Here is a 23,288-nt window from a genome sequence, read left to right on the forward strand (position 1 = left end):
GTCTGCGTGATCAGAGCTGCTAACCATAGACTGTAAAAAAATGCTGCTAACACACTATGGAGGTAGATTTGTGTCTTTATTATTCAATCAAAAAAAAGGTTGCTTCAATCAAAAAATATATTTTCAATCAAAAAAACCCGTTTCAATCAAAGAAAAAAAGTGTTTGAATGCAAAAATATATTTGAGACTCAAAAAAATGCATTTGAACACTATTTTTTTTTGCTTGAAAATGTTTTTTTTGATAGAAGTGAAGGTTTTTTTGTTTGAAGCAACTTTTTTGATTGAAGTATTGTTGTTTTGTGTTTGGGCCATATTATGGGTAGGACATTTGTGTCTTTATAATTCAATCAAAAAAGAAGTTGCTTCAAACAAACAAAACATATTTTCAATAAAAAAATCACTTCAATCAAAAAATAAACCTTTTCAATCATAGAAAAAATGTTTTTGAATGCAAAAAAATATTTGAGATTCAAAAAATTGCACTTGAACACTTTTTTTTTGATTGAAAATGTTTTCTTTGATTGAAGTAATCTTTTTTGTGTTTGGACCATGTTATGGGTAGGACATTTGTGTCTTAATTATTCAATCCCAAAAAAGTTGCTTCAATCAAAAAAAAAACATTTTCAATCAAAAAAAAATAATTTCAATCAAAGAAAAAACTGTTTAAATGCAAAAAAAAAAAAAAATCATTTGAAGTGTTTTTTTTTTATTGAACTTTCTTTTTTTTTGAATGAAGTGAAAAAAGTTTTGAAGTCGTTTTTTTTTTAAATCATTTTGACACAAACGTACCGCAGTGGGGGCGGGTGCTTCCCCATTGGTCAGACATGCTTGAGTGACAAGTGTCTACACCAACGACGTCTTTCTGACAAGCAAGTCATGGTCGCCACTCGCCAGCGAGCCAGGAAGCAGTGGTGGAGTTGTTGGTAAGTAGATAAAACCGTATTAAAATGATTGGTGTCACGTTATTAGCCTACTCTGTTTGATATTTCGATTAAACATACAGCTTGCTAACTTAGCTCACGTTGACTAATTTGTGTGATGGTGTTAGATATCTGACGCCTCATATTGTCAGGCAGGCTAGCAGGGTGCGCTAACGGCTAATTGAATTGTTTATTTCACTTAAGTAACGTTACAGAGGCTTGCTATGTGCTTGTGCTATATTGTGTTATAATACGTAACGTCATTAGTGGTCAAACAACAGTCCACAGGCCAACTGTTGCCCACAGCGCTGCCTGTTTAGCAGCAACAGGTCATGCAGAGCCTGAGTCTATCTTCTCACACAGCCCACAGGATTACAGCTATTTGACCGTCCCGCTCTCTCTCTCGCTCACGGGTAGTGGTCTCCCCACCATCACAGTCAAATGCTCGCAGACACAGACTGAGCAGATGCTGTTATTTTGAGAGCGGGGCTTACATATGCCGTCCCGTACGGAAAATAATGTTGCATACCACCGGTAACATGAATATATATTCCGTTGCTCGGTGCGCAAACTAGCTGTGTCAGGCATTATTTATAAGTAGCCTAATGTCCTGCACAACTCCACATGGAAAACTGGCAGTTCAATGAAGTGATGCTTATTGTCTGACATAGTGTACAAGTAGTTACTAGCTTAAAGTATTGTGCCAATAATGATCCTTATTTAAGTTAGCAAGCTGTATGTTTAATCGAAATATCAAACAGAGTAGGCTAATAACGTGACACCAATCATTTTAATACGGTTTTATCTACTTACCAACAACTCCACCACTGCTTCCTGGCTCGCTGGCGAGTGGCGACCATGACTTGCTTGTCAGAAAGACGTCGTTGGTGTAGACACTTGTCACTCAAGCATGTCTGACCAATGGAGAAGCACCCGCCCCCACTGCGGTACGTTTGTGTCAAAATGATTTAAAAAAAAAACGACTTCAAAACTTTTTTCACTTCATTCAAAAAAAAAGAAAGTTCAATAAAAAAAAAACACTTCAAATGATTTTTTTTTTTTTTGCATTTAAACAGTTTTTTCTTTGATTGAAATTATTTTTTTTTGATTGAAAATGTTTTTTTTTTGATTGAAGCAACTTTTTTGGGATTGAATAATTAAGACACAAATGTCCTACCCATAACATGGTCCAAACACAAAAAAGATTACTTCAATCAAAGAAAACATTTTCAATCAAAAAAAAAGTGTTCAAGTGCAATTTTTTGAATCTCAAATATTTTTTTGCATTCAAAAACATTTTTTCTATGATTGAAAAGGTTTATTTTTTGATTGAAGTGATTTTTTTATTGAAAATATGTTTTGTTTGTTTGAAGCAACTTCTTTTTTGATTGAATTATAAAGACACAAATGTCCTACCCATAATATGGCCCAAACACAAAACAACAATACTTCAATCAAAAAAGTTGCTTCAAACAAAAAAACCTTCACTTCTATCAAAAAAAACATTTTCAAGCAAAAAAAAATAGTGTTCAAATGCATTTTTTTGAGTCTCAAATATATTTTTGCATTCAAACACTTTTTTTCTTTGATTGAAACGGGTTTTTTTGATTGAAAATATATTTTTTGATTGAAGCAACCTTTTTTTTGATTGAATAATAAAGACACAAATCTACCTCCATAACACACACTGTTGAAGCTCCGCCCTCTGTGCCGGGAGCAGCAGCCAATTTGCATTTAAAGGGATAATTTTAACATGCTGTAAAAAAATATATATATCTGTGGGGTATTTTGAGCTAAAACTTCACAAACACACTCTGGGAACAACAGAGAGTTATTTTTCATATTGCAAAAAGGGGCATAATACCACCCCTTTAAAGATTACAAGGGCCCATAAATAAAAACAATCAATGAGCAAATACCGCAATATTGATTTCATGACTTTAAGGCTTAAATAGTCCACCCCCCTCCCCTTTTTTTTTTTTTTTTTTTTACATATTAAGATATTCTGAGAAATGTATCGGTGTGTTTTTGTGTAATGGAAGTCAATGGTATCCAAAACATTCTTCAAAATATCTTGTAAATATCTTCAGCCAAACACAATGACTAGAGGGTGAAATGATGGCTCGTTTGATTAACTTTCCAACAATCGTTTGTGTTTAATATCGCACAGCTGAATAACTGAACCATTAACTGGGCGGTCCATCGCCGCAGTACAACTTGTACTGTCTGGTACAACCACCAGTCACAGAGCCACAGACTGAAGCGAGGAGCTCAGAGACAGGAGGATGTGCTTGAATTTCCTCTTTAGACACTGATATATATTTCTTGTCCACTGCGGAAACTTCTGAGGTAAGCCGCTATTTTTCTTTAATTTGATAAGAGCTATGATGTACATGTGAGGATTATTCATAAAGCATGAAATCAGAACGATGAAAATCGTGATATAGCCTCTCTGCCTATTGCAAAATTAGCTACCGATTTTTAAACCATCCCTAGGCTACACACCACCTGTTTGTTTGTAGTAGGTGTGAGTAGGCTATGTTTGTCTTCAAACGTTTATCAAATGAATCAAATCTGACGACTCGTGTACTAACTGAAGTAACTTTATAAACATCGTTTTCTCCCTCCTCGTCACTCCTGCTCATTTTTATTGCCACAATAGTGTCAGTGAGATATATGACCTACCGCTGTGAATAGCGGGGTTTTTTTTCGCACGTTTGGTATCTCAAAATATCTCCAAAATACTTGTTGACTGCTTAATAAATCCCAGGGTGTACTTTTTTCCAAACTTTATTTGTGTTTGCTTGAGTAGCCTACCTACAATGTAGCCGAGTAGTAGCCTAGGCTAAAATGAATTTCAAGAATTTCAACATGTTTTAAAGCTTTTATAGGTGTCGTATTATTGTTAGCGATATTGCTTTACTAAATTTGTAATGACATGTATTCACAAATCTAAATTTAGACCAATGTTTAATTATGACTTTTATATCACACTGTATAAATTGAGACATGCCTGAAATTCTTGAAGTATTTAGTTTGGTTTGCCATTCTGAGATACTATTGAACCTGGGATAAAGTAAACTCACGTCAAGTGAAAACCTATAACTCAAACTTTGTTATTTTGCACAGTGGGTTTCTCTGTTTCACAAATGGGGGAAAAAAATGGAAAAAATGCTTGACCTTGTAGAGTTTAGATTCTCCAAATACATGGAGCAAGAAAATGCATTTATGTTGTCCTATTGATAAAATGTATTTATGTGAAAGTGTATGTTAATTCTTAGAAAGGTCATTTCTATTACACCTTTCTGTTACTCTTTTTGTTCTTTATTCAAAATATAGCCTTACTTTGAGGAATATGATTTCATAAATATGTGTCAAGTGTTTAATCAATTTACATTATTTCAGAACAGAGCGCTGTTTAGAAAATGCCATAAAATATATATTTTTAATCTTTTAGAATATCTATTTATTCAGTACTCAAAACATTATGTTGAACCTAGTGTTTATGGATAGGAAGACTCTCCAATGGTAAACTTGTGAAAGGGGAAAAAAAAAGTAAAATGGTATGCCGTTGAATCATTTAATGGAACTCAACAAGGAACTTAAGACAATAATGAAGGGTCTGTTCTAGTACAGGGAAGCATGAGATTAGGTTAATCATTTCCTCTTTCTGACCTTGGCAGAAATATTCACTTGAGCATTAAATCACATGGCAAAAAGATGTATATTTATTGCTTGAGCATTGCACTCATTGGAGGGTTCATTGTGGATTCCTGCTTCTGTCACAAACACAGACTTTGAAAAACTGCAAGTTCTGAAGTAAAAGGTAAGATGTGCTTCTTAATATAGTCGTTTTTTAATTTGTGGTACGCAATATGATTTTTATAGCAAAAATAAAGTAAAAGTATCATTTTGTATTATGGATACAGGATATTTGACATTTTCATATTGTTTACATAGCAATTGATTTTTGAAGATCACATTTAGAAGTTGTGCTTTAGAAAAAAAAAAAATATTATGTTGAAATACGCTGAAATAAGATAATTTCATTTTTCCAGGAACTGAAAACTGACACTATGATATAGAATTTGTAATGTTCTGCCAACAACTCTTTTCCCATTTCCTCTTTGTCAACCATACTTACATATTACATATATGATTATAGTTATAAAAAATTCTCCTTTCAAGTAAAATTTATTTATTATTACAAATATATTTTCTTCTTTTTTTAAAACTATAACAATAAAAAAATACAGCAAACCAAACCAACAATGAACCCCAAAAAAACCAAGTAATACTTTTTTTCTTTTTATTAAATAATGATCATATTATTATTATTATTATTATTATTTTATGTGAAGGCAGCATTTAAATAAATCAATTGTGATCTTGATTTGCTTGCTGAACCTTGTCCATGTCATTAAGCCAAAGCATCCTTCTATTCTTACAAAAGTTGAAAAGATGAAACTGAGTGATTAGGATCCCAATAACTATTTTTTTGTCTCAATCCTCTGTTGCAGATCTAAGAAAAGCCTGTGAGAATGCTTTTTTCGCTGGCTCTACTTCTCATCTTCCAGGCATTTCTGCAAATTAAGCCAACTAAAGCCAAGGATTCCTGTACAATAGCATCTGAAGACCGTGTAGCTGACTGTAAAGGTTTACGACTAGATAATGTGCCTGTAACACTGCCTGACTCACTGGAAGAGCTTGACTTGTCTTTCAATACCATACAGGTCATCCGCAAAGAAGATTTTTCCAAACTTAGTCATCTGCGAGTCCTCAAGATTAATTTCAACAACATCTCTCTGATTATGGATGATGCCTTTCAGGGAAACCCTCTGCTGGAGGAGCTGAGCTTATTTAATAACTCTATGAGAGAAATTCCCTTTAAAGCTCTTGAGTTGCTCACAAATTTGAAGATTTTAGAAATGTCCAATAATTTGTACACACAAGCATCTCTGGGTGTTGTTTTTTTGAATTTCACCCAGTTAAAAGTGCTGTCCATTGGTGGACCTCTGGTCAGTAAATTAGGAAGCCGAGACATTTTTGTGCTGGAAAATATCTCATTGGACAAATTTGCTATTAAAACTGGTTCTGGTTTTAAAAGTTATGAACCTGGGTATTTCAGCAACCTTAACACAAAAAACTTGTGGCTTGATATAGCTATCGACAAAAACCCAGATGTGCTTCCAAAGATATTGAAAGACATAGCAAACAAGACTTTTGATGTGCTACGTTTTCGAAACCTTTTTGAATTTCAGTACTATACTGGTAAACAGGATATTTTTTATGGCCTGCAGTATGTACAGACTCAACGTTTAACATTCTATCGAGGTAAATTCAATGAGGAAGTTATGAGAATGGCTCTGGTAAATATGCAAATCAGTCCAATCAAAGCCCTGGAACTGCTGCTCATCGATTTTGCTCGTTCACAGAATAAAACGCAGGGATCCAGTGTGACAAACTTGACATTGGAACAGCTGGTTCTCGCGTAAGTTATATTAACCCCTATTGATTTTTTTTTTTAAATACTCAATTATTCTAATGTTATTGAAATTATCATCTTTTGGCAATGGTATTGCATTTCTTTGTTCCAAATATTTATACCTTAAAAAGTACAATGAAAATTGTTAATGGACCTTTTAGGGATGCACGATATATCGACCACCATATCGGTATCGGCCAATATATGTTCATTTTTAATGTTGTCATTGTTGGCCCAATAAGAAAATCTGGCCAATATATTAAAGCCAATAAATAATGGCTTGTATTTAATAAAGTTTGTCATATAAGCTACATAAAATTATAATGAGAGCATTATAATTGTGTGCTTGAGACATGACTTTTAATGGTGAGACTTTTGTTTTTGTAATCAGGCTCTCAAAAATTATCTAAAAATTTAGATTTATCGTCCAATATATCGGTTATCGGCTTTCAAAAATAAAGAATTATCGGTTATCTGTATCAGCTAAAATGTTCATATCGGGGCATCCCTAGGACCTGTTAAGAAATCAGAACCATTTAGAAATTGGAACAGGAGTCACTAAATTGTTTACGATTCTCATTCCTACTTATAAATCTGTATGTATAAAAAAAATCTTCTCGTCTATAATTGTTATGCTCTTGCTGTTTTGTTCTACAGGGACATCAGTAATCCAGATATAATGCGCTTCGACTGGAGCTTTACCTGGCTTAATAATGTACGCCAATTCATTGTATGGAATGTAAACTTCAACAGTGTGCCGTGCGATTCGTGGCCGGAGATGAAAAATATTGAGCTTCTGGACATCTCTAGCAACCAGCTGAGAGACAGTTATCTTTATAACCCACTATGCGAAACCAAAAACAATTTGCACAAGCTCGAAACCTTTAACGTCAGCCGTAATCGACTTACCAGCCTAAGTGACTTGGCTTCTCTGACAGAGGACTTTGTCAAGCTGACAACAATTGACGTGAGCCACAACCAGCTGCAATACATGGGGAACCGTATCTGTAATTGGAGACAGACCATTACCAAAGTAATCGCTCATCATAATAGTCTGACAAGCGACTGTTTTAAATGCCTCCCCACTTCTGCAGTCTTCCTCGATCTTTCATACAGCAGCCTAGACCAGCTGGACATGGACTATTTCAATAAGGCATCCAACCTTACAGAGCTTCTCCTCAGCGGCAACAAGATCAAGTTCATCCCATCCGGCTGGAGGAATCCATATTTGAGGACACTCGCTTTAGATGGAAACTCATTTGGACTTGTTAGCATGACGTCTTTTAAGGACATGCCTAGTCTACGTGTCCTGGCCGCAGGCAACAACCCTTACCACTGTATCTGTGATCTCTACACCTTCATACAGGAAACCACAAGCAAGGGGAAGGTGACCATCACAGACTGGCCGGACAACTACAAGTGTTACCACCCCGAGATTCTTCTCAACACAAGGGTATCCCAATACTTCCCTGGTCATTTAACCTGTAATATTACACTCGTTATTATCATCTCCGTGTCAACAACGGCAGTTGTTGTCCTAGCTATCATGCTTCTGTGCTACATTTCCAATGGTCCATGGTACATTAAAGCCACATACCAGATCATCAGAGCCAAGTACAGGGCCCATAAAGAAGGTACAGGTCAGACTGTGGACTACACCTTTCATGCTTTTATTTCTTACAGCCACTCGGATGCAGAGTGGGTCCGAGACCAGCTGCTCCCTTGTCTAGAGAATGCTAAGCCTCCTTACCGCCTCTGCATTCATGAAAGAGACTTCATTCCAGGGAAGTGGATCATTGACAACATCATTGAGAACATTGAAAGTAGTCGCAAGGTACGTCCTCACTCACATTTATGTTCTTTGAAGATGCCTTTTTACAAAAGATACGTAGTGTCAACAATTCTGAAATAAGCCCAGTTGGATAACAAGGATTTGCCAGAATTTCTTATTTCTTATAAGGCTGCATTTGTTTGTTTAAAAATACAGTAAATATTGTGAAATATAATCATTTAAAAGAACTGTTTTCTACTTTAACATATTTTAAAATATTTTTCAGCAGCCATTACTCCAGTCTTCAGTGTCACATGATCCTTCAGAAATAAGTTAATGAGTCATAAAGAACATTTTATTTGAAATCTTTTGTAAAGAAATGTAGAAGTCTTTATACTGTAACATTTGATCAATTTAATAATGAATTCTTGCTGAATAAAAGAAATACATTTCTTTAAAAAAAAAACTTTAGTTGTTTTTCACACTATATTCAAATATTTTATATTTCGCAATATTACTTCGCAGTGTAACTTTATCTTGCAATTGCATTTTTGTTTATATTCTTGGCTTTATATTCTACAATGTGATTTTATTTCTTATTGTAATTTTCAAACAAATTACCTTATTGATTTTTTTTTTTATTGTGACATGGAAATGGGCTTCCATATACAATAAACAATTTTTTTTTTTTTATTAAATCAAAAAGACAAACCTGAAGTGAACTGAAGTTCCCAAAACTGTCAAATATGTTAGACCAACACAGACAGCATCCTAACTTGTTTTCTCATTATCAAGGTAATCTTCGTGTTATCGCGGAGCTTTGTGAACAGCGTGTGGTGCAACTACGAGCTCTACTTTGCCCAACAACGGGCCATTGGAAAGACGTTCAGTGATGTGATTCTGATCGTGAAGGAGCCCATTGATCCCACTTCTCTTCCTAGTAAATTCTGCAAGCTCAAAAAGATGCTCAGTACCAAAACCTACCTGGAGTGGCCCCAGCAACCCACAGAACAGAGCTTTTTCTGGGTCCAACTGAGGAGTGTTTTGGGGAAACCAAACGTAATAAGACAGCGCACAACTAGCCAGCATAGCCGTCTGTCTTCAGTGAGATCGATTTCTCTGATAGAGCTGCCGCAGAACCAGAATTCTACAGATGAAGATGGCCAACAGGCCAGCGATCAGCTCTTTAATAGATGTCAACAAACTTTGAGAGAACTTGTTTGAAAGACATAAATAATGTTATCTGTGGCCTGAGATGACCAGATTTTTTAATCCCCCCCCCCCCTGTATATTCAGAATATGACATGCAGTATAGTAACAATGACTGTTCTGCAATGATGTTCAGCTAAGGTTTGTCTAAACCGGTTTGTCTGACTCATTGGTGGCAGAAGGTCTGGAAAAGGTTCATTCTGACTCATAGATTCAGTCAGTGAGCAAAACAAACAACCAGATAGATCTAGACAGTGATTTACTGGCCTAGTTGACCGTGGCATACACAACACACAAGCTCACTCTGATAATCAATACAGTTCTATTTACTTTAATATGCAAGTATACTTATCTTGATTAAGATAGTGAACTGCAGTACTGTTCAATCACCTATGTCTACTGAAACAAGTCATTTATTTCAATAAAATTGTGTTACTATTGACCCAGAAAGTATACAATTGTATCAGTATAGAATTATTTCATTAAATCATGTTTTAAGATTTAAAATATTTAAATTAATTTGTAAATACAGACTATATTCAGTTTTAATTCCTCCATTTTCATCCTTTTTTTTGCCAGACACTTATTTATTTTCTTACACCCATGTCACACTACATAATGATTTTATGTCTGTTCTATCTAGCTGTAAAGCATTAGTCATACAATTTATAATACTAAACAGATGGATGCTTGCAAATAAACAAGAAGCTATGACACAACCACGTTATCCTCTTTGCAGCCTCGCACGCCATTTCTAGCTTCTCAAGTGATTTTTTTATTTATTTTTTAGTGGAAACATTCAGAGTAATAAAAAATGTGCTGGACGTTTAATCATCACTACTTTGTGTGTGTTGTTGTGGTTGTTACTACTGCATTTATCATCCTTTTTTCTCTGCAGTAAGTTAGTTAGAACGTAAGTTATTTTTACGCAAGTGAGATCTGAGATAGAATGATGCCAAGAATTCACCTAGTTGGCCTCAAAGAGAGCCAGGTTTCAAGTTTCAGCACATACCTTCCTTGACAAGTCAGTCATCCAAATCAATGTGAATTATATTTTGTCCCAATCAACCTGAAATATATAAAATTGACAAAAAATATCAAATTTTTGCATAGTTATAGCTTTATTTAATTAAATAAACGTGAGATATCACATGATTTATTTGAGCAGTTCCTCATGAGAAGACCTCCGATTGCATGAGCGTGCGTGGTGACATCATCATCAGACGTGCGGGCTGCGGTTGGAAGAGGCTCCGCCTCCGCCTTTACTAATTGCCCCGCACAGGTGAATGGACGCTATTTAATGAGCACATCTTTTCAAGCGCTAGGTACCACTTCTTCTTGTTTAGGTAAGTTAATTACGTTAACTGTTTGTTTTTATAGACTTCAAATGTTATGCTGATTACAATAGCTTTCTGAAAATATTGTTTATATACGCCATTGTTGAAAATGAGACGTTTAAGGTTAAAATCCTTAAGATTATTATTTTAATCATGTCAAATGTAAATGTATGTTAATGTAAGAGCATTTTTATTTAAGAATTATTACTTAAAACATAAATAACTCTCAATGTTTTACGGATAAAGCAGTTTTTGTCTTTTTAGGCACGACATTTACTGTGACCAATGAAGGTGAAAGTGGTTATTGTACCAACTGTAGACTAATGGGATGGAAAGTTACAGTTCATTTTAAAGTTGCATTGTTTTACACATTGATCTGATGTTAACTTATCATGTTAGTCTTAATGTCTGCAATATTTACAGATTGTATGCTAGACCTAATACCTGTCTAATATTAAAAAAAAGATTGGGCCTATGTGGATTAACAGTCTCAGAGCCTTTAGTTCATACAAAAAGCTAATTGAATAATTGATGCATACCTGTCTTCCCTCTCTCTAATGATAGTCATCAGCCTGCCAGTGCCAAAAGGCCTGTTTGTTCAGATATTAGATCCCTCAGTGCTGTGTAACTCCAGTCTTTGGGGTCCCGTAGGGGGGGTGAAGGGGCCCCTGCGGTCAGCGGTTGTCTGTGCAAATGCATTAAAGAATCAAAAGGGCTATGCATTCTCACAAAACTGTAATTGCGTGTATTGGCATATTTGTTGAATGAATGGAGACAATGCACTTAAATTAACATAGTCCACTAACACACCTGCGTAGATCTTCAGGTGTTTAAAAGTGAAGTGTTAGACTTGGATTTTGCATATTATTTTTAATTTATTTTTTAAATGTTTATTTTTGCAGAGTATACTTTGTGAAACAACAACAGCATGTCTTCGAAACTGGAAAATGCAATGGAAGGCCTCATTAAAGTCTTCCACACATACTCTTCCAAAGAAGGAGACAAATACAAGCTAAGCAAAGCCGAGCTCAAGAGCTTGCTTCATGGAGAACTCGGTGACTTTTTAGCAGTAAGTTCTAGCCACATTAAGTAGCATTAACATCTATGGCTGATGTGCATAATTGAAAGAACATTGTGAATGTCTGTCTCTGTCCTATTGTAGGCGAGTAAAGACCCCTTGGTTGTGGAGAAGATCATGTCTGATTTGGATGAGAACCGAGATGGAGAGGTGGACTTTCAGGAGTTTGTTGTGCTGGTGGCTGCTCTCACAGTGGCATGTAATGAATTCTTTGTAGAGAGCATGAAGAATTAAATGTTCTTCTATGTCTGCCTTCAGCTGCATTTTGTAAGTGTCATTTATCAAACAAAATAAATGGTGACATGCAGACTTGTGTATGGAAGCAAACTTATCAAGAGTGTACAAGATGCAATGATTTGTTCAGAGCAATGTTTCTCAACCAGGGGGGCATAAGATGACTTAAAATCATTTACAATAATACGAAATGACCATTAAAATAAACTAAAACGCATAAATATCAAAATATAAACTGACATTGACCTTTTACGAATGTCATTCTTACCAGCAGGTTTCCCAGGAAAACCTAGATGAGGGAATTTTGAAAGGGATTTCTAGACCTGGACCTGAGAAATGGAAATAAAATTCTAAAAGGTCAAGCAAATTTAATACACGTTATATTTTTATAAATATTTTGGTAGAAATTGATATTTGAGAGGGAATCATTTTAAACCCTGTAATCTCAAATTGCTAGGAAGCTAGATAAACCCAGAAGAACATTCAGTTATTGAAACTTTTGGAATTCTGGGCTTAAATTATTTAATTATTATTTGCAATTATAATTTAATACATTGCCACTCCTACTTTCTAAAAAAAAAAAAAAAAAAGTTTGAAGTTATTACAGCAGGAGTACCAGAAATATTGTCTTGAGTGCCATCTATAGGCTATAAAAAGCAATGTCAGCCTTTTCATTAAAGTGTTTTATATACAGATATAATATTCATACTCTTGTCTGAATGATTCTTAAATGTCTTTTGTAATAGAGGTGAGGACACCAGATGATGGCAGCTCTTCCCAGTGTGAAATAATCCTGTGCCTTCTAAATGGAGAAACAACCTTGTACAGCACATCTATTTGATAACTAAGAAAAAAAAGCAAATCAGTTTTGAGTGTCATGTCTTTATTTTTAATAACAAAATCACATATTAAAAGATTAAAATTCATAAGAATTTCAGTCTGTAATTCAGACAAAAATTAATTTAATGTGACAACTTTTGCTTATGAGTCAAAAGTATGGGAGGGGAAAAAATTACTGAACAATGGTCCATTAATGGGTAACTCTGGAAAATGGAAAATCAGACCTATAATTTCAGTTCCCAAATGTCTGATGGTTTGTGTGGCAGTTCATTTATAGCCATTTCATTCATGTTTACTGTAAATCTAATTATGTGGTGATACAGAACGTGGGTTCCAATATCTTGGTGTGTTATTTCACTCAGCTTCATGCTTCTTTGGGCTTGACGGCCACCAGTACCAGGTTTCGTGGGGAAAAAGCAGCATCAAAGAGTGGGATGAGTTCACTCTTAAAACCTAAAAGTGAAAATGCAAAGGTTTTACCCGCTATTTAAAAACTATAAATAATATAATCCAATATTACATTTAATTATGTAACCAAAAATGTAAAAACAATTCAATGGTGTCAACATAAAATAAAGCTAGTTTGGTCATTAGACCATTTTCTCACGATTGACTGGCTCTGCAACACATACCTCTCTCCTGCAGGAAAATCATTCTGTCCAGTAACACTAGAGTCTCCACCACAGGTGCCAGGAGAAGAACCAGGCTGAAATACACCACCACTTTACCCTGGTGCGCTAGCATTGTTTCCACACAGACAGAGTCATACGGGAGATCAGCGGGTAGGCCCACCCGTGGCAATGCCAAACGAGCATACCTGTGATAAAACACAAAACAATAGTATAATGCGACAGTCTAATATCTCAGATGTATTTTCAAATAAGTATGATTGAGATTTTGACTTTAATTTAACTCTTTATTTCTTCCTGTTCCAGGAACTGAAGTGCAGGAGTGAGTCACAGATTTGCCATTTCTGTAAAGATATTAATATTATCAAATGTCATGATAAAGATAAACTAACTCAGAAAATGACAGTGCGTGGGCTTTCTTAACAGTCTGAACTCCCGGTCTGCGCATATCGGGCCTCTCCGCTCTGATGATGCTTTCTAAGATGGCTCTGTAGCAGTGTGTCCGCAGTAACCCGCTCTCCTCTCTCAACCGCTGGAGATAGTCCTCTATTGCATGACACGCTCCCTCTCGTGCCTTGTAGGACAACTGGTGCCCTGGTAATCCACGTACCCAGGCGCTCATTGGATAACTGTATTCTGAACAGGAATCCGCCACTGTGATTTCTGAAGAAAACGGGGGCTGGAATACACCTGGAGGGTTTGGGTTCTCCTGGGTTGAGATTTTCATGTAGCAGCAAGCCACAGACGTGATGACCTGAACCTGAGGGCAGTTGGCGAAATGGCGCAGAAGTGTGGAGCTGAGGTCTCCACAGGCGTGAAGACCTGTAAGGACAAAACTACCCAGTTCTTTGGCACCACAATCAGTAACTGGTATGCTTTTACAGGTAAGAATTTCGGTTGCCATTCCTGATGGAAAAGCCCCAGTGTTTACTTGGGCTACAGAGTCTGAAATATTTACGTGAGTTTTTTGAGCCTGAAGAGTATTTTGTAACTCTGCTTTGTTTTGGCATGAATGAGGCTTCAGATGCAGATCTTCCACCTTCTGTTTCTTTTCATATGGCCCAGTGGTTGGTCCAATACTACTGTCACTTTCACTTGCTGTCACAAGTTGCTGAACGAAGACATCCCATGAAGCATGTGGGTTGACCCAGCCCACCACATGACGAGGAGAAGGACCAGGTTCAGAATGCAGACCTTGAGCTTTTCCTGACTACAACAGAAATGCAGATTAGAAATATCACAGCACATCCAAAAAACAAACAAACTGTGGGTCACAGTAAGACAAAAAATCAAATAAAACATGGTCTGAGTGAGAATACAAGCTGAAAAGTAATATTAATATGAAGTAATATCAATATCTAAAGAGGTTAAAGGAACATAATGTATATCATTTTAAGGATATTTTTTAAATATAATGTAAAATATAATATTTCATACCCTTTGGTTCTCTTTGGTGAGTGCCAATAGGAGCTGTCTATCAAATTTGTTAGCCATAGAAACAAGGTTGGGATCAGCCTCAATTCCAGTAACATCTAGGCCGAGTCCAAAAGACAGAAACCGTGTCAAATGGCCCTGGAGGGATGGATCTAATTAAAGTAGGTCATTTGCATATTCAAAATATAAAGATTGGCATATTTAAAATAACAAAATGAAGCAAGATGTTACAGTACCTGTCCAGACCCAACATCAACCACACAGTTACAGTTAGCCTGATCACACAACTTCTTAACCAGCTAGGAGAGAGTTCAACAGAAGAAACATTTTTAAATAATCTTTAGTGTATCAAATGATCTTATTGGAGGGATGTTTCTTTCATAATGACATTCGGAATCTTTCCACATTGACATCACATGCATTATATTGTACCCACCGTGCCTAGGCGGCGGATTTCATGCTGCTTCTTGGGCTTGACGTGTTTACGGAAAATGTGTCCTAACAAAGAGCTCTGACTCTGGTTGGACTGAAACTCTGGCACTGCTGCACCTGCGTCCTGACTGTGCCCACCTGGTGCTTTACGTGGAAACGACAGCACATGTGCTGCTGTCCGCAGTGCCAGTAAAGACAGAGGCCACACAGACGGGTACCTAAAAGACAAAATACCCTTTTGAAATCACTTCCATTAATGGGTTTACTCTATAAAATATTTTTTTATTAATTTACATTTGTTTTTAAGGAGTTTACATTTGTACAATACAGGGTTATCATAGTTATCTAAAAAAATAAATAAACTAGATGTACTAAAATAATTATAACTAAAACTTAATATTTTAATTAACAGATGTTTTAATTAATAAAAATGAATACAAACTATACAGACATGTTAAAAACTAAACTTTAATTTAAATTCAAATGAGTATATAATAGTACATCACTGATACTAAATAACACTCATCCAAATAATGTATGAAAAAATTATGTTCAGCACTTGATGTCCAATGTAAAATATGGGATACAAAACAAAACCAGTTTGGCAGATGCTTTCATCCAGAGTGACTTTTCATTGCATTCAAGATTTTTTTATCACTTCATGCATTCCATGATAATCAAAACCATGACCTTGGTGTTGCTAGAGGCATTTTCTGCTGTTTGAGAACACTGAAATATGAGACTTTCCTTTTCAACTTAGTCACTACATTTATTACATTAACTACATATTATTATTTTGATGACTTCCTGTTTTAAGATGTGTAAATAGTCATATGTTCAAATTTTTAATAGTTGTTGTATAACTACATCTGCTAATCTCAAAGCATTTTCTAAATGAAAATCTTGATATATAGCAAAGCAATGTTCTGACTTAGTACGGTTATCTTATTTTAAGGCAACGTGTTGTACAACTACAGACAGATACACAGTATAAACTCATTTTACCGCCTGTCCTTAATCTCTTTATCCAGCAGCAGATCAGCGATCTGTGGGGGTGTAAGATCACCAAGGGCTTCCTGCCAGCTCACAGGCAGAGTATCCCACAAACTCTCACTGAAGAACTCCTGTGTGGACAGAGAGATACACTTTCACATGTATATTTCAGTATACTCGCGCATGCTCAGCTGACAAAAAACCCACGGTTTAAATGTGCGGGATTATTCGTTTACTGTTACACTTAGTCACTCACACTTGGAATCTGGACAAACGTTAAAATTCATAACATAGAAGTTCATAAACACTAAACAAGTACAGTAAGTTGTTGATTCATTACTATTATGTAGGAGTCTGATATGCGTCTGTAGGTTGACAGGAGCAATGTCAGCTTCTCGGCTAGTTCTCTCTGCTCCTGCTCTGAAAAAGTCGCCACAAACATTTTTATAACATTAAAAAATACCATGCAGATTAAACTGGGTGCCCTTCAATACTACGAGTAGTCAGTGAATTGAGAAACGTAATATGAGTTTTATGTTTACATGTACCAATCCGACCACACATGTTCGCGAAGAGCACCGCCTACCAGTGATGTCCGATTCGTGAACAAATCAATGAATCGGTTGAACTGATTCAAAACACAGGCCTGAACAATTCGTTCGCGAATCAGAGTTGAATCGTACTTGATTGCGAAAACTTTCGTTCTTTTATAATTTTTTTTAAAAAAATACATAATGTATATAGTTTTTTTTAAGCTTAAGCTACTTTAGTAAATTAAGTTAAATCAATGAAAATGAATAAATGTTTCCTTGGCAGCTAGCTGACATTAAATGTTAATTTAAATTTATTTGATTTCATTTAACGTTTATTTTATTTCAAGTAACGAACATGTTTTTTTTATGGATTTAGCAAAAACCATCAAATGTAAATGGGAGTTATGTTTAGGCTTACTGTTAAATCCAGCAACAAACTGAACTGGGTCATATCCAAAAACGTAATAAACAGACCAATATGTGCTTACCATGACACATGGCTTTTTTTTTCTTCTTTTTTTTCGGAACTTTCTCTAATAGTACTTCATCACTTACATTGAATCGCAGAATCAGGTTTGATCCGGTTCTTTAAAGTGAGTTGTTCGTAAGATTCGAACTTCCCATAACCCTCCGACCCGGAAGTGCACATGTATTCATGCGGTGTGCTTGACTTGAACACGGGAAGAGGAAAAAATATCAAAGATCGCCTTTTTGGGGCAAATAATGGTATGTGTCTGGCAATTCTATCCGTAATAGAGTCGCCCAATTTATTTCGGTGTACACAGTGTGATACTTAACTTAAACTCGATCATGGAAATGTGTTTAAGATTTTACGAACCTGTTTTTTCCCCCTCAATTTAACGTTAAAAGACTCGTGAATCGTGATTGTACAGTTGAGTTAATCTATTGATTACACGGACTAAAATTAATCAAAAGTGAAAATGTCACGTCTATCTACCTGGTTATTAAAATATCATATCTCCCCGTTTAATGTATGTTTATCCCATATTGTAAAGAGATACTAGTTACTTAAAAAACATTGTTTATAACAGGGGTTATTATTAATGTATTATAATATTTTCTATTTAGTTAGTTATATCTAATGTTTATTATTTATGTTAAATGTTTTTTTAATACTGTTTTTCCTCTGAACTGTTCTACAGACCCCCGTTGGGAGTCCCCAGACCCTAGTTTGAAAACCCCTTGTTTAAGATCTTAAACAGACTAACTATGTTATCAAAATCATTTTGTGTGATCCCATTACAACATTGTTAGTTCTTGTCTTAACAGTCATTCATTGTTCTTTTTTTCTCTATTTAAGAGTGACAACTTAAAGAAGACACCTGTTATAATCAACCTTTGAGAGTGAATAAGAATGTCAGGAATTATGTTGAACCTGGTTTGTGAGTCTGGTCCTGGAGGCAAATCAGGTAAAAACAGAGGAAATGCCAAACATGATCGTTTCCTTGGAAGGAGACATTACCTGGAGCACAAGGGTTTGTTAAAACAGAAACAAAATAAAAATCGAAACAAAAAGATCAAGCAGCAAAAGAAAAACAAATCAAAAAATGCACAGCTCAGCGGAGGAAATAGATCAACCCCAGATGCTATTTTTCCTAAATTTACCTCTTGTCTGCCTAGTAAGACCAATGAGCTGCCTAGTTCTGCAAATACATTTTCCCAGCAGTCCACACTTTCCTTTCCATCCACTGCCAGCACATCTCAGAGGGACCCGACACACCAAGCGGCACCCCGCACTCTCGGACCATTAAAATACGTGGCATTGGACTGTGAGATGGTGGGAACAGGACCGAAGGGGTGTAACGGTGAACTCGCACGCTGCAGTATTGTTTCCTACGACGGTGATGTTATTTTTGATAAATTTATCAAACCCGTCAATCCTGTGACAGATTTCCGCACTCGCTATAGTGGGGTCAGGAGGCAGGATTTATCCAATGCCACACCCTTCCATCAGGCACAAAAAGAGGTATGAAATAACATCTGTACTCAAATGATCATGTGAATGTGCATTTATTTATAGTAGACAGACACTTTTAATCAAGCAAATCAACTTTTTTTTTTTAGCCATTCTTAAGCTGCATGAACATTGCAGCCCACCAAATATATGTTATGAAAGCTTTTATATAAAGTCTGGCTTTCTTTTATTTTATTTAAATCGCAGAATGTTATTTGTTTGTGGACATATTATATTCCTAGTGGATCTTCACAAAAACGTATCGAAAGGTTAAAATTGTTTTCTGACTTAAAATTATGCATGCACAATATATCAGTAGTAATAGTACCATATCAGTTATCAGCCAATATCAGAATTTTGGTGTTGTTTATTTATTTGTTCATGTACATTTCCCCTATTTTTTACATTTAGATCACCTTTGCCATCATCTGATACATGAAACACTGTTTAATATCCATTTTTCATACTGTACATTATTATTTTGCTATGCCCAAATTCATCTGTAGCATTTAAAATGATTGATTTTAGTTGTTAGTGTTTTTTTATTTATCTATGTTTATTTATTTAGTTTTTCTGACTATAATATGAAAATAATTATCAGCTTCTCATTATCGGCCCAAATTTTCATATCAGTTAATGCCTAATTGAACTAATTGCATTACATCTCATTTATTCAGCGTGCTTAAAATAAACAAACCGAGTATTGACAAACCAGTAATAGTCTGATTAGTCTTATGTATGTTTTGCACACAGATCTTGAAGATATTAAAAGGGAAAATGGTTGTGGGCCACGCCATCCAAAATGACTTCAAGGCCTTAAAATATTTCCACCCTGCTTGCCAAACACGAGACACAGCGCGGATTCCACTGCTAAACCAGAAAGCTGGACTGCCCGAGCATCAAACTGTGTCTCTGAAGAGGCTCACTAAAGCTCTCCTCGACAAGGACATACAGGTGGGTTTAACTCCGCACAGAACTTTGTAATGTGGCACAGTGGATGTCATTTTCACCTGTGCCACAGAGTTCTTTGAGGAGTTCGGCTGTCAGACATTTCAGAGTAAATCTGGAGTCAGTTCAAAAGCAGCTCTTGAATCCTATGATTGAGAGTCAGACTATTTTTATATATGAAAATAAGAACAGGCTTTCAGTTTTTTCCACTGAGAAACTCTTCTTACGTTTTCAGACAGGGAAGAGAGGCCACTCGTCAGTAGAAGATGCCAAAGCCACCATGGAACTGTACAAAGTAGTGGAGAATGCATGGGAGCAAAAACTCACAGCCTCTCAGCCTTTCAGCTAAAGCAATGGATCTAGCTCTGAATCAAAAATGATTCGATTTTTTTAAAAGAAACTGTTTTAACTTGACACCTTTTATATCAGCTAAACTTCTTAGCAATTGAGTTGAAGTACCACTAGGGGGCTCTATAGTTTCCGTGTATAAAAAAGGTATTTTAAGGTAACTTTATTGGTTCAGTTGCTTTGAAGAAAGTGTTAAGTTGCAAAAGATGTTGGATATTATGCTAACTGTACACATTAATTTTTGTGTTCTGTTTAGAACCTTTACAGTAAGTAAAAAGAAAAACTGCTCTCACAGTTCCTCTCTCTGCCTGTTTGTCTTTCTGAAGCCTTACAAACAGGACGAGTCAGCATTCTTCTTCTACTGTGAATTCAACACCACCACATGAATTACCGCTCCTCCTGTATTTAACTGTCCAAATGTACAGGGCCTCATCTGCAATCCTTGAGATTACAGTCAAAGCTCTTTTCCCTCCAAACCCACTCAATCATCAGTAAGTCTGTGTTTAAGGATCTGGTCGCACCACTTTGGTGATGTTTGGGAAGCAGTCAGATCTTCCTTGCCCACCAGTTTCCCAGCGACTGACAAGCTTGTGATTTCCAGCCTTATATGGGATTCTCTTTTGCACAGTTCCTTAATAAAACACTAAAGCAAACGCACACCATCCGTGGTGGAGGTCAAAGAAAACTAATTTGTATAAAGGAGATTTGACCGCACACTCACTTGCAAACACTTTATTTCACCAACATTTTGGCAACAAGCCTTTGTCAAGGTGTGACACAACCAGAAATGTTCTAACATGTTTAATACTTAAAATACATGCACTTACCTCACTTTTTGCATCTTTTTTTACTGAAGAGATACTGTATTAAACATAATACAGTAACAACACAGTAATACTTTGTGTATTTGAAATCATGTGAAAACTAAAATGTATACAAAAAATATAATACAGCTTCAATCATTGCAAACGCAATTGTTTTTGTTCCCGTTTGGCCAGCAGAGAAGAACTTCATACAAGTTGAGCTTCATGTGTATCAGAACATGAGGACGTGATTTCCTCAAAAGATCTCTACAACCGTTGAAGGTACAACTCTGTGGAAACCCAACTCTGACTATTTTGAAAACGCTCCCGCTCCCTCTAGTCTACTAGAGTACGTCGATTTACCCTTATTAGACCATTATTAGATGATAATTCAGATTATGTTCAAAATGGACACACTTCTACTGTAGCTCACCTTTCTGAGAAGACCTCAGACTGAAATCTACATTGATCTATTGATGTTTTCAGACTGGATAAACTAGTGATCAGGTGTTTTCAATCTCTTCTGAAATGAGCAGTGTTGGGGGGTAACCATAGACTGTAAAAAAAGATGGTAACGCATTACATAATTACTTTTTGATGTAACGAGTAAAGTAACGCATTACAAGTAACGTGCATTACGCAATCAATTACTTTTTGATGTAATCAGGGCCGGCCCTGACCAATTTGCTGCCCTAGGCAAGATTTTACCTGGCGCCCCGTGCATCACAGCCCATTTCACCCTGTCATTGTGTTCATGATTTAGCATATATATATATATATACACACACACACACACATTACAGCAGAACTGTTTCCAACACTCATAATAAATCATCATATTAGAATGATTTCTAAAGGATCATGTGATAGAGTAATGATGCTGAAAATTCAGCTTTGCATCACAGAAATAAATGATAATTTAAAGTATAATAAATTGAAAACAAATTATTTTAAATTGTAATAATATATCACAATATTACATTTTTTTCTGTATTTTTGATCAAATAAATGCAGGCTTGATGAGCAGAAGAAACTTCTTTCAAAAACATTAAAAATAGTAATGTTTCCAAACTTTTGGCCTGTACTGTATCCCCCCAAAACTGCACAACTGTAGAGTAAAACATTAATAAAAAAGTGATAATAAAAAAGCGTCTTAAAACTGACATGATTGTTACAAAATCACAGTCTGGGGACTCAGAACTCAGAACAACTGCTAACATTAAGTTTAAGGTAAAAATAACTGCCATGAAATTATAGTATCTTTCTCCTATGCAATAAATTGTTCATTCACTACATCACTTTACCTCTGTCTTTATCCTCTTCTCTTCTTTTTGGCACTGTATCTATCGCAGACTATGCTCATTTATAATGTGTCATGTAAATTCGGCCTTCCGTCACAATCAGGAAACTTTCACCGTGTCTAGAACTGGCGCGAGCTGCCAGGCCCGTTTCTACGAGCTGTGTGTTAACAAAAGCAGTGCTGTCTACATTGGATGCGGCGTCGGGCACGCTACACAACAAATTACCAACAACTGATCGCACGCGCGCTCTGTTTCTGACGCACTTCAAGCACTCGATGGGCGGGGGAAGATTGAAGAGCCGGACTTTTTTTTTTTTTTTTTTTTTGCTTTATTTGGTAGTATTTCGAATTAATGGTTTTAAAATAGTAGCCTATTATAAAAAAAAAAATGTAAAAAAAAAAAAAAAAAATCACTCGTTCACTCATTCTGGCGCCCCTATGGATGAGTGGCGCCCTTAGCATTTGCCTATACCGCCTATGCCGCGGGCCGGCCCTGGATGTAATGAGTAATGCATTACAAGTAATGCACATTATGTAATCAGATTACTTTTTTTAATGCAACTGCAAATTACATTCTAATAACACAAATACATTTATGTACAGCCAAAAAAGTTACTGCAGTTTTAAGTATTTTCATGAACAACAGTCACATAGTATGAATGAAAAATAGCTAGTGATGCATGATGTCCTATTTAGTGGACAGATGATAAATCAGAACTTCCTCCCAAACTAAAATCAATACTTGGAAAATTTAACAATGATGACTCCTTTGATGTTACAACAATGATTTTTTATTTTATTTTTTTACCTGCAAGAGTCTCCTATAAGGAATGGGTGGATATTTGTTTGGAGAAAAAATATCCACATTCATCGGTTTGCCAATTGGTGGCAGTGTATAGGATGATGCATTCGTGTCCATTGTAGTTGATGGGCAACTATGCCATCAAAGCCCATGTATACACAAGAAAATGGGGGTTTGAATAGTTGTCCACTGTAGTGATCTCTATGCAGCGAAAGGA

The 23,288-nt window shown here is 35.9% G+C and overlaps 4 protein-coding genes across 6 annotated transcripts; 3 read left to right on the forward strand and 1 right to left on the reverse strand.

Annotated features, from left to right (window-relative positions):
* The first annotated feature begins 1,408 nt into the window (after positions 1-1,408).
* On the forward strand, positions 1,409-10,224 carry tlr18 (toll-like receptor 18). Its single transcript, XM_079893613.1, has 6 exons — positions 1,409-1,867; positions 3,091-3,269; positions 4,604-4,746; positions 5,441-6,411; positions 7,063-8,239; positions 8,972-10,224. The coding sequence occupies exons 4-6, from the start codon at positions 5,462-5,464 to the stop codon at positions 9,398-9,400; spliced, it is 2,556 nt and encodes an 851-aa protein (XP_079749739.1). The 5' UTR covers positions 1,409-1,867; positions 3,091-3,269; positions 4,604-4,746; positions 5,441-5,461; the 3' UTR covers positions 9,401-10,224.
* A 434-nt stretch (positions 10,225-10,658) lies between these two features.
* On the forward strand, positions 10,659-12,858 carry s100a1 (S100 calcium binding protein A1). Its single transcript, XM_079893908.1, has 4 exons — positions 10,659-10,731; positions 11,625-11,791; positions 11,885-12,067; positions 12,781-12,858. The coding sequence occupies exons 2-3, from the start codon at positions 11,651-11,653 to the stop codon at positions 12,032-12,034; spliced, it is 291 nt and encodes a 96-aa protein (XP_079750034.1). The 5' UTR covers positions 10,659-10,731; positions 11,625-11,650; the 3' UTR covers positions 12,035-12,067; positions 12,781-12,858.
* A 46-nt stretch (positions 12,859-12,904) lies between these two features.
* mettl25b (methyltransferase like 25B) lies at positions 12,905-16,956 on the reverse strand. Of its 3 annotated transcripts, XM_079893907.1 has the most exons (9): positions 16,911-16,956; positions 16,703-16,782; positions 16,375-16,493; positions 15,374-15,587; positions 15,174-15,236; positions 14,941-15,075; positions 13,896-14,713; positions 13,507-13,691; positions 12,905-13,327 (listed from the first exon to the last, which is right to left on the reverse strand). In XM_079893907.1, the coding sequence occupies exons 1-9, from the start codon at positions 16,924-16,926 to the stop codon at positions 13,239-13,241; spliced, it is 1,719 nt and encodes a 572-aa protein (XP_079750033.1). In that variant the 5' UTR covers positions 16,927-16,956; the 3' UTR covers positions 12,905-13,238. The 3 variants fall into 3 exon arrangements, 2 of the variants coding, with proteins under 2 accessions (XP_079750033.1, XP_079750032.1); XM_079893906.1 differs by lacking the exon at positions 16,911-16,956 and having other exon boundaries at positions 16,703-16,887; XR_013823627.1 differs by lacking the exons at positions 12,905-13,327; positions 16,911-16,956 and having other exon boundaries at positions 13,563-13,691; positions 13,788-14,713; positions 16,703-16,887.
* Positions 16,957-17,532: 576 nt separating this feature from the next.
* isg20l2 (interferon stimulated exonuclease gene 20-like 2) lies at positions 17,533-22,641 on the forward strand. The gene is made up of 4 exons (XM_079894027.1): positions 17,533-17,621; positions 18,217-18,882; positions 19,624-19,824; positions 20,054-22,641. The coding sequence occupies exons 2-4, from the start codon at positions 18,271-18,273 to the stop codon at positions 20,165-20,167; spliced, it is 927 nt and encodes a 308-aa protein (XP_079750153.1). The 5' UTR covers positions 17,533-17,621; positions 18,217-18,270; the 3' UTR covers positions 20,168-22,641.
* The last annotated feature ends 647 nt before the right edge of the window (positions 22,642-23,288 follow it).

This window comes from Squalius cephalus, assembly GCF_949319135.1.
Source record: "Squalius cephalus genome assembly, chromosome: 15".
Classification (NCBI taxonomy): Eukaryota; Metazoa; Chordata; class Actinopteri; order Cypriniformes; family Leuciscidae; genus Squalius; species Squalius cephalus.

What these genes read in the sequence shown, in the direction of transcription:
- tlr18 (XM_079893613.1), top strand. Translation starts at nt 5,462, where the DNA reads ATGCTTTTTTCGCTGGCTCTACTTCTCATCTTCCAGGCATTTCTGCAA. An exon ending in TTGGAACAGCTGGTTCTCGC is followed by an intron (nt 6,412 to 7,062) that starts GTAAGTTATATT and finishes TTTGTTCTACAG; the next exon opens with GGACATCAGTAATCCAGATA. An exon ending in ACATTGAAAGTAGTCGCAAG is followed by an intron (nt 8,240 to 8,971) that starts GTACGTCCTCAC and finishes CTCATTATCAAG; the next exon opens with GTAATCTTCGTGTTATCGCG.
- s100a1 (XM_079893908.1), top strand. Translation starts at nt 11,651, where the DNA reads ATGTCTTCGAAACTGGAAAATGCAATGGAAGGCCTCATTAAAGTCTTC. An exon ending in AACTCGGTGACTTTTTAGCA is followed by an intron (nt 11,792 to 11,884) that starts GTAAGTTCTAGC and finishes GTCCTATTGTAG; the next exon opens with GCGAGTAAAGACCCCTTGGT.
- mettl25b (XM_079893906.1), bottom strand. Translation starts at nt 16,828, where the DNA reads ATGGTATTTTTTAATGTTATAAAAATGTTTGTGGCGACTTTTTCAGAG. An exon ending in AAAGAGATTAAGGACAGGCG is followed by an intron (nt 15,588 to 16,374) that starts GTAAAATGAGTT and finishes TTTGTCTTTTAG; the next exon opens with GTACCCGTCTGTGTGGCCTC. An exon ending in TTGATGTTGGGTCTGGACAG is followed by an intron (nt 15,076 to 15,173) that starts GTACTGTAACAT and finishes CCATCCCTCCAG; the next exon opens with GGCCATTTGACACGGTTTCT.
- isg20l2 (XM_079894027.1), top strand. Translation starts at nt 18,271, where the DNA reads ATGTCAGGAATTATGTTGAACCTGGTTTGTGAGTCTGGTCCTGGAGGC. An exon ending in TCCATCAGGCACAAAAAGAG is followed by an intron (nt 18,883 to 19,623) that starts GTATGAAATAAC and finishes TTTTGCACACAG; the next exon opens with ATCTTGAAGATATTAAAAGG. An exon ending in TCCTCGACAAGGACATACAG is followed by an intron (nt 19,825 to 20,053) that starts GTGGGTTTAACT and finishes TTACGTTTTCAG; the next exon opens with ACAGGGAAGAGAGGCCACTC.